Source organism: Mytilus edulis, chromosome 13 (assembly GCF_963676685.1).
Source record: "Mytilus edulis chromosome 13, xbMytEdul2.2, whole genome shotgun sequence".
Taxonomy (NCBI): domain Eukaryota; kingdom Metazoa; phylum Mollusca; class Bivalvia; order Mytilida; family Mytilidae; genus Mytilus; species Mytilus edulis.
Genome location: NC_092356.1, coordinates 61,833,809 through 61,844,502, shown reverse-complemented (window position 1 = coordinate 61,844,502; position 10,694 = coordinate 61,833,809). Strand labels below are relative to the sequence as shown.

The window sequence follows — 10,694 nt, the reverse complement described above, 5'->3', positions numbered from 1 at the left end:
ATATAAAAAAAAAGAAGATGTGGTATGATTGCCAATGAGACAACTGTCCACAAGAGACCAAAATGACACAGAAATTAACAACTATAGGTCACCGTACATCCTTCAACAATTAGCAAAGCCCATACCGCATAGTCAGCTATAAAAGGCCCCGATAAGACATTGTAAAACAATTCAAACGAGAAAACTGACGGCCTTATTTATATAAAAAAATGAACGATCGAAAAACAAATATGTAACACATAAACAAACGTGTCACAACCACTGAATTACAGGCTCCTGACTTGGGACAGGCACATACATAAATAATGTGGCAGGGTTAAACATGTTAGCGGGATCCCAACCCTCCCCCTAACCTGGGACAGTGGTATAACAGTACAACATAAGAACAAACTATAAAAATCAGTTGAAAAAGGCTTAACTCATCAGATGGACAAAACTAAGTATTGATAATTTGATATATCGATAATTTTATCAAGGTGTTGTTTACAAAGCCAAAGAAGCGAGTCATATACGAAATTATAATAAAACACAGCACACTATGTACAAACTTAAATAACATCAATACTATATACAACTGATGAAATGCTAATAAGCTAACCAAATGTAGTGAATATTATAAACAGTCTTATATAATACAGCAATATCTACATATAAAAACAGACCTTAGAAAATCATAAATTATCAGTCAGAACAACTCTCAATATTTATCACTGTTTATGTATATATTCTTATTAATTTGCGGAATATTTCTGTCAGGGATACATGTTAGTTTTTTTACACTTTTAAGATTTACTTTGTGTATTGTCTGTACAAAGGGAGGTAACTTTAACATTTTTTTTCAGGATGGCATCATTGACCAGTTATATGAACTATTTATGGACCATTTTAACATCCATGCTCATAAGATTGGTTTTCCTGAACTGGTTTTACCATCAATACTTCAGGTAGTTTAATAAGGGCTATTTTTTTATATTTCAAATTTGTTGAATGATGCTTCAGACTTTATAATTCAACAAGTTTCCATTTATGGTCAAATATTCATTGTTGATAATTAATATCCTGAATTATCTCTTTTAGTTGCTTGTGAATTTTGTTGAAAAAGCAAAACATAGGGATCCTACATTCCATCGGCAGCAGCAGAGTCCACAAATATTCACTCTGTGGTTAAAGTTTTGAAATGTTAACAACTTTCTTAAACTGACCTGGATTTCTGCCAAACTTGAGCAGAACCTTGTCTATGATCATAAGACAGTATCCAGAAGTAAATTTTGTGAGAAAAAAAATCATTTTTTTCCGTATTTGATTAAATGGACTTAGTTTTTCTGCAAGTAAACATAACTATTCAGATTACGTAAATTAAATTTTACGAGCATTTCACACGTGCAGTTGAATTATTTTTGAAAATAATACTAATACATTAATCCCCACTGTTAAATATTTGTATAGCACCTTTTTGTTTTTGTTTGATATTTTAATTAAAATTATTTTTGCGCACACCCAAAAGTGACAGAATATATATAGTCCACATGATGACGGTGGTCACTAACCGGTAGAAGTAGAATGGCAATTTTATCCAGTGGCGGATCCAGAACTTTTCCTAAGGGGGGCCCGCTCCAGTCATGCTTCAATGATTCCCTATATAATGAACCAAATTTTTCCCACGAAAGGGGGGGCCCTGGCCCCCCAGGCCCCCCCTGGATCCGCCTATGGTATCTCTCAGAGCAATCTGCTCTTTGATTGACATTTGCTATTAATTTAACATATAATTTAAAACTGTAAACACATTTGTTAATAATGCAAAGAATAATAATTTTACTACTACTGCATTATATACATTATCAAAATCTGCAAAAGATTAATTACTTTTTTCTTTGAAATTATAGAAAAAATATTAATTGTATGAATTTCAGATGAAGGAATTCCTGAAGAAATGTAAAATAGCAAACTACTGTAAACAAATAAAACAGATAGTGGATAAAGTTCAGGAGACATCAAAGTTTATAACAGACAGGAGAAAATCTGTGTCCTTCAGTATCTCAGATGATAAAGCTATTGTAAGTTGTTATATTTCTGCTCCTTTGGGGCGCTCATTGCAAAATAAAATTATTTGTATTTGTATTTGTTTAACATAAAAATATTGAAGCTCATGAATTTATAGCTAATTTGTGTCTCTTGGTAGTATGCTCATGTCAGGTGATAATCAACTTGGTCTTTGCTGCCTATCAGGTAATCAACCTGAATATAGTAGTGATGGCTAAGTAAAATGTGTCTGGCTAGAGTGACTTGTCATGTACTGTCACCTTGTGAACTATTATATTACAAAAATGATAAATATGCTTACAATGTATATCCGTTTGTTCTATAATTCTTAGAGATTAATTTGTCCAATAATGTTTGGTCTGTCCTTTTATTTCTCAGTATATCAGTTCTTCCAAATCCATTTCGTTTTCTATCAGGTCTTTTATCAATTTTGTTTTGGACCTTGTGACCACTAGATTCCAGAATATTCCAACTCATAAAGTTTAGCCTTTGTAGTTTTTGGACTTCCTTCTTTACTAACACATCCTATATAGATAGTTCCTGATGTCGACAGGGCAAGGGAGTTTGGATATAAGATTCCCATGTCATGCAGATTATAGTAGGTAATACTTTGTCCTTGGTCAGTCAGTATGTGCAATAAATGATTGTTCATATCAGTAACAACAATATTATCTGACGGTGTTGTTAGTATTCCATCAGGTATAAATAGTTTCTCCCTGGTGTTGACATCGTGGTGACCAGTGTATACCCCTAGTACGCCTCCTCCTGGCGATAACACTACCACTCTACCTCTGCGATCATCATCTAACACGTCCACCACACAGATGTTACCATTGCTGGTAGTAGTTACACATATCGGGAGGGTAAATAATCGTTTATTCTGTTTATCATGTTCATATTCCTTGAGTTGTTTTCCTTCCTGATCCATTACCACCACTACACGTCGTCCTGTGGCAGGGAATGCTTTACCTCCAGGATGGGCTCCTATGATGACTCTATGATCACTGGTCACATGGATACAGGTTGCTATCAATGGTGTTACATCATACCTGGAATCTGTCATCTGTCCTGTCATGGTGTTGATTAGTTTGAGTTTAGTCCCATGCTGTACTATAACAAGAATGTTATTTGAATGAGTTTTTGCCATTCCCCAAATCTCAATGTTGAGACTTGTTATTACTTCAGTTCTATTCTCCCTAAGTTTGATATGTTGTAACTTTGATTCGAGCTGATCCCCCATCCACATAGAACCACCAGTACATACTGGTATAAAGTGAATAGAGTTAAGATCTGTTGTATATTCTTTCAATATTTCAAACTTAATCTTACTCTTCTGTTTTGGCTTAGTTTCTACTTTGCCTTCATTGTAGTCTTCTTCTTCTATCAAGTCATGTCCATTATGAACTTTAGCTACACACTTTGGACAGATAAATGTTTTACATGTTTGACAGAAAAGGCAGCATGCCTGTCCTGTATGGTTTTCACACTTGATTTCACTGAAAGTAACATGTTGTTTACCTATATCCTTTATATCAGTTATCTGATGATCTTTTGCAATTTTTAAGTGAACTCTATCTTTGCAACCACTGCACATTAAAATGTTACAGTCCAGACATTTGAATTCAATCTTATTTTTATCTTGGCATATTTCACATCCCACTGGAAATTGTCCTTTTTGTAAAGAACTTGCAAAGGCCATTTTTAAAGATGTCTGAATTGATTTTTAACATTCCTTGTGCCCAACGTCTATAAATAGCAATGTTTGAATTGCTTTACTATCTTATCTTTACTATGTTTACAATTTAAATGTATTTAGTTAAAATTATCTTGTATTATATTGACTATATGAATAAATGTAAATATTGACTAATAGGAATTTAGATAGTGATCATGAGCATCTCATTGACATGACAAACCAAATGACATCTATATATTTATTTATTTAAATCTCATAGGCTATATCATAATTTAAAGGTAGAAACCATTTTGAATCCATGCTAAGTGCTAAGTTGAAAAACATACAAACGATTCATTTTCCTAACCTAAATTTTGATAGAAATTTTGTATTTGACTATTTCAATGAAGAACTGCAATTTTCTGTTCAAAGAAGGACAATTTAATTAGATTAGAACAGGGTTAAATGAGGGATGGGTTTTGAAATAAAAAGACTAGTATGATTTACACTCAAAGTAGTCCATAAATTTGAGAATCGTATCTATAATCAACAGACCAGATACCAAAATAAAGAGGCAACAGACCAAATATTATTCAGGTGGTTCAAGCATTTAATTGGCAATATTTATTCTTATTTCTACCTGGTTTCAACTTTCCAATATTTCTTACTAAGAAAGTTCAACGAATTAGAAACTAGAATATGCTTCTTTTAACAGTTCATTCATATGTTGTTCACACCACTGTACTTTTCAAAAAGCGGATTAAGTGTTCCTGATGAAGGTTAATCCAGAAAAGCACTTGTGAGGCATTACATTTATACACTTTGTTACATCACTGGGTTAATACCTCTTCAGGTGGACTACTGTATAGCGGGCTATTTTTGCGGGTTGTAAATTTTTAAATTATTTTTGCGGGTAGAACAAAATCGTCAAATTATAAATGTACATGCAAAGGTATTGATAAAAGTTTTAATTCCGCAAAATTAATAACTGCCAAAATATTTCGTATACCTCATTCAATGAAATTTTACACCCGCTATATTGGATCAGTTCCAGAGGGTACCATGAGATCAGAAATCAGCACTTTTGAACTGCCATGAATAACAAAGAACCTTTCTAAATTTGCCTGTTTATAAATTTTGTATTCATTATTAAAGAAACTCAATCAGGTTTGAACTCCATCAGGCTGAGTTGGCCTTAGAAGGTCAAGGATTTGGCTATTACTTTAGGTAATTTTTTTTATTAAATAGCTCTTAAAATGTTTCTGTTTTATGCATCTTTGGCTTTCAAATATTCGGCTTTGAGGCTTCCACATGAAGGTTAATCCAGAATAATGCTTCGGACGCATTAAATGTTTACATGTTGTTTTTATACGAACGCAAAAATTAAATTTTTTTTGGTTGTATATTGGTATCACGTTGGCGTCATGGTCGTCGTTGTCTTCGTCCGAACACATTTGGTTTTCGCACTCTAACTTTAGTAAAAGTAGATAGAAATCTATGAAATTTAAACACAAGGTTTATGATGATAAAAGGAAGGTTGGGATTGATTTTGGGTGTTATGGTCCCAACAGTTTAGGAATAAGGGGCTGAAAGAGCCCAAATAAGCATTTTTCTTGGTTTTCGCACAATAACTTTAGAATAAGTAAACAGAAATCTATGAAATTTTAACATAAGGTCTATGACCACAAAAAGAAGGTTGGGATTGATTTTGGGAGTTTAAATCCCAATAGTTTAGGGCCAAAAACAGGTCCCAAAATAAGCATTTTTCTTGGTTTTTGCAAAATAACTTTAGTATAAGTTAATAGAAATCTATGAAAATTTAAACACAAGGTTTATGACCACAAAAGGAAGGTTTGGATTGATTTGGGAGTTTTGGTCCCAACGCATTAGGGGCCAAAAGGGTCCAAAATTATACTTTGTTTCATTTCATCAAAAATTGAACTATTGGGGTTCTTTGATATACCGAATCTGACCGTGTATTTAGATTCTTAATTTTTGGTCCCGTTTTCAAATTGGTCTACATTAAGGTCCAAAATTAAACTTAGTTTGATTTTAACAAAAATTGAATTCTTGGGGTTCTTTGATATGCTGAATCTAAACATGTACTTAGTTTTTTTATTATGGGCTGAGTTTTCAAGTTGGTCAAATCTGGGTCCAAAATTAAACTTTGTTTGATTTCAACAAAAATTCAATATATGGGGTCTTCAATATGCTGAATCTAACCATGTATTTAGATTTTTGATATTTAGGACCGGTTATCAAATTGGTCCACATTGAGGTTTAAAGGGTCCAAAATTGAACTTTATTTGATTTCATCAAAAATTGAATTCTTGGGGTTCTTTGATATGATGAATCTAACCATGTATTTAGATTTTGGATATTGGGATACCACAAAGCCATGGTAAGAATTGTCTTTGGGAGTTATGGCTCAAACCGTTGGAATAAGGTGCAAAAAAGGGGGGAAAAGGGTTTCCAGGTTAATGGACAATTACTTAAGTACAAAACATAATTTAAAAGCAGTGTAAGGTCGGTAATTGAAACTCATTTTAATAGCTCACCTAAACTGCTCTTAAATTATGTATATTGGAAATTTGCCAAAAACTTAGTTATTAATAAATTCCATTGGAAATTTGCCAAAAACTTTAGTTAAGGTGGTACCTAACACTACAGGGAGATAACTCTGTAAAATCAGCTTAACGTTTTTATATGTTGTGTTGTTAAAGGAATATCAAGCTTCCCAATGATCAAAATAAGTGTTTGTCAAACTGCTATATAACCAGTGTAATTTTTCTGATAAAACGATTGGTTCAAATTTTTTGAAATTTTTATATTTTTGTGAAAGGGTCAAAGTAAATACTTTGTCAAAATTTTAAGAAAATTAGATGAGCCAAATTGATTTTAGTTAAAGTGTTGGGTACCACCTTAAATGAACTTCATTGGAAATTTACCAATATAAAATGTTGCATTGGAGTTATCTTTCTTAATAATAGTAGTCAAATCAACTTAAATCATGACTGTATGACATTTTATATTTTATGATGTATTTAAATGAGTAGTTATTGTTGAAAACTCCATTAGAAATTTGAATTGAGATCATATTTGGAATAAGGGAAAGGGGAAGGTGAAAAAAATTAGTGGGGTTCAATTTTTCTTTCAAATGAAAAAGAAAATTTCTTCAAATATCAAAGGATTAATATTCAACAGCATAGTGGATTGCTCAAAAGCAAAAAAAAACATTTTAAGTTCATTAGACCACATTCTTTCTGTGTCATAAACCCTATGCTGTGTCAACTATTTAATCACAATCCAAAATCAGAGCTGTATCCAGTTTGAATGTTGTGTCCATACTAGCCCCAACCGTTCAGGGTTTGACCTCTGCGGTTGTATAAAGCTGCACCCTGTGGTGCATCTGGTTTATATATATTTTATATATTGCTTACAAATATGTTTAAAACAACAAAATATAGGTGTCTATCCAAAGTTAAAAGCATTTTATTTAGGGAATAATATATCCTTGTTGCGTTTGATTCATTTGTAATTTCTGAAGATCTTGTTGTTGTTGATGTATATAAATTTGCATTTTGTGATGATCTTTTTGTTGATGTATTTATACTAAGAGAAGACCTTACTAATGTTGTGCTTGGAGATGATCTTGTTGATCATGTATTTATACTTGGTGGAGCTATAGTCATTGTTCATTTAAGCATTATCGGTGAAGATCTTGTTGTTGTTGATATATTTATACTTGGTGTAAATGGTGTTGTTGTTGGTGTATTTATACTTTGTGAACATCTTGTTGTAGTAGATGTATACAAACTAAATGAAATAAATTAAACAATTATAATTCTACTCTTTTACAGACAGCATGGGAACAACAGTGTAAGAATATTTGTACTCCATTAGGTAAATACTTCACCACATGGAGGAAGCTACGAGACAGAGAATTGCAGTACCAGATTGCTGCTAAAGAACAGGTCCGCTAATGATAAGAATTTGTTAAGAATGCCGATGCAGGTTAATCAAAAGAGGACTCTGGTTTTGTTCACTTTGTAATGTCCCTTCATATTACAATAATCAGAGTCTTTTTTAATTCGTAAATTTGGACTGCAGTCCTTGTTTTGAACAAAACTTTTTTTTTAAATGCTTTTAACAGTTTTATATATTAAATATTTTAATGATGAAAGTTGTACTGATATGCATTAATTACAGAATACTCTAAACGTTTTTAAAACTAAAGTTCCTGATATATTATTATCTGAAACATGAACTAGTTTTTTTAAACAAATTGCTGAAATCAACTATACAATTATAATCTATTATCAAATTTGTATATCTGATTACTAAAAGATACGAAATAAAACTGACATTGTTCTCTTAAGCAGGTTACCCCTGCCTCGTTTTATTAATGCAGCAATCGTTGTGATTCCAAATAAACATTACATTTATTTAATTTTAGGGACTCTCTAAGGCTGAGGCAAATATACCAATTATTGAAAGACCCAAAGGACCCAAAGTAGTTCAGAAGGCCACAGCTGCAGAAAAGGAAGAGTTCTCTGCCTTGTTTGAATCAGACAGTGATGAGTCAGATGATGATACAACCAGGTTAATACAGATTTTTAAGAAAACTGTCCGTAATCATAGTTTCTATTTAAAGTGGGTCTAATTCGGGTCTAAGCCTGACGCGGGATTGCCAATTTTTTGGTAAGCGGGACACATAAACGTCAAATTATTGTGCCGTGAAAACAGGAAATGAAGTCTAGCGGGACACAGAAAATTACAAAAAGATGAGAATTGCTTACGTAAATAGTGTAAGCGTGATACAAGAATCTGACAAAACAGTAAGCGGGATCTTGGATCAGAACTCTCCAATGAGACCCCCTTTATAAGGATCTGCCTTGCTTCCGTATACATTGTTATATATCATAAGTGATATTTTTTTAACAAAACTTGACCAAACAATAATTTAGAGACAATTGACTCATGTTGTATTATATTGCCATACATGAAGACGCCAAAGATGAAGGGAAATATATATTTTTTTGTATCATTAAAGGTTCCTACCAAAAGGTGAAAGACCAGCAAAGGCAAAGGCAGACAATTCCGATGAGAATTACAGGTAAGACTTATTTACTATAAGCAAGTTCACAATCATCGCACACATGTTACATAAGAAAGCTGAAGATATGGTAAGGCTGCTAGTGTAATCAATTCTTACCAAAATGCAGAGTAAACAGATCAACAGTCAATGTAGAATACTAGTGTATCAAATGTTAAGCACATCATTCCATCATGTTTGAAGACATTTAGAAATATAATTTATGGATGGATAGCAAATACATTTTGCAATTTACAAATGCATTTCATTCAATTGCACTTCTCTCAAAAGCTATATAGAACTTATATTGTGTTGTCTTGATTTGCATCAATTTTGACTATAACATAAAGCTTATTTATTTATTAATAACGTTTGTTATCATATCTCTTCTATAGTGATTTTGAAGAATAAACAACATTTGAGATAAACTAATTGTCTCGAAATACTTGTTATTATTATTGTCATACTCACCTAATTATTTGCATTAACAAAATCAAAGCCAACGATATATGTTTGTACTAGGACCAATGTGCAAGACATATGTTCAATACTTAAACATTACCGTAGGCAGTTGTAACAAGTGCAGACAGTAAAAACCATTTAATAAATGATAACAACTTATATTTATGTAAATTTGAATAACAAATCGATATATAAGCAATGCCTTAAATAAAAATTAATCTAATACAAATGTTTTAAGCCAAATATTGAGCAAAGTCGAAGAAAAAGTAAAACTAAGAAACCCGATAGATTTAGTATGTTGTTGCATTAACATCTTTGCTCTTTAATTTTGAGTTCATAAGTATGCATTATGCCTGAGTGACGTTTGATTTTACAATTTCGTAATGTTAATTTTTCCTGATCAACTGTGTTTATGGTAGACAATAATCATTGGTATCAATTTCATAATTGTCGAAATGCGCATCTGGTGCAACAAAATTGGTACCGTTGATTTTATTGCATCTGCATAACTTTATTTTAAAAAGAACAATAATCTGTACTCCTCAGTATTTATCAAATCATTTTGGAATTTTACCTTGTGCCTTTTTAAGTGTTCCATTTGAACATTATAAGGATAATAAGAAAGTTTAGGAAATGTATTAGAAAACTAATACTTGTTCTAGTTATCATTTTATAAATCATAATTAATCTGTACCACTCAGTAATGAATAAATAGTTTTAGAATTTTGCCATTGTACTCTGTTACATGTAAGTGTTTAATGTAAGCATTATAAGGACGATATGGAAGTTTGGAAAATGTAAAAAATGAAAACAAATTGTTATAGATATTATTTTATTATGATTTATCCAATTTGTTTGATTTAGTGATTTTGATAGTGATGACCTTGACCAACTTGCAAAGTCTGCTAGTGAAGATGAGGAGGATGAAAGTGACAACGATGAAAATCAGGATGATGATGAAGATCAAAATGATGATGACGATGATGTTGATAATGAAGATGATGAGGAGGATGAAAACAGTGAAGATGAAGACATGTCAGATGATGTCGATGATAAAGAGGACATTGTTAAAGAGTTCACTATGTCAGATTCTGATTAAAACTTTAACAGAATAGTGTGTTGTGTATAATGTTATGAATTAAACAAATATAAAGGAAACCCTCATGGTTACACCATAATTAGTGTAATATTAGAATGAGCTGCTTCTTTGGATCAATGACATCTAATTCAACTTATGAAGATTATTAGACCCCTCTGCCTTAGTAATGATCTATAGACGACAAAACTTTTTATTATTAGAATGTGATTAGGTCAGTTTCAGGGAAATATAAGTGGCAAGTCAATCATATTTGGTATATATTAGCATTGGTATATTTAATTTCCATGGAGATTTTTTTGGCTCCTCCTCCTTAGTCATGGTCT

General features: G+C 32.0%; 1 protein-coding gene across 1 annotated transcript; it reads left to right on the top strand.

Moving 5' to 3' along the window:
- Window positions 1–821: 821 nt before the first annotated feature.
- On the top strand, window positions 822–10,384 carry LOC139502150 (nucleolar complex protein 2 homolog). The gene is made up of 6 exons (XM_071291527.1): window positions 822–944; window positions 1,911–2,054; window positions 7,576–7,689; window positions 8,172–8,317; window positions 8,769–8,831; window positions 10,137–10,384. Exons 1-6 carry the CDS (start codon window positions 876–878, stop codon window positions 10,369–10,371), a joined length of 771 nt encoding a protein of 256 aa, XP_071147628.1. The 5' UTR covers window positions 822–875; the 3' UTR covers window positions 10,372–10,384.
- Window positions 10,385–10,694: the final 310 nt, after the last annotated feature.

Excerpts from the sequence above, each read along its gene's own strand:
- LOC139502150 (XM_071291527.1), top strand. The coding sequence starts at position 876 with ATGGACCATTTTAACATCCATGCTCATAAGATTGGTTTTCCTGAACTG. Across the intron at positions 945-1,910 it reads TTTTACCATCAATACTTCAG|ATGAAGGAATTCCTGAAGAA; the intron begins GTAGTTTAATAA and ends TATGAATTTCAG. Across the intron at positions 2,055-7,575 it reads TCTCAGATGATAAAGCTATT|ACAGCATGGGAACAACAGTG; the intron begins GTAAGTTGTTAT and ends ACTCTTTTACAG.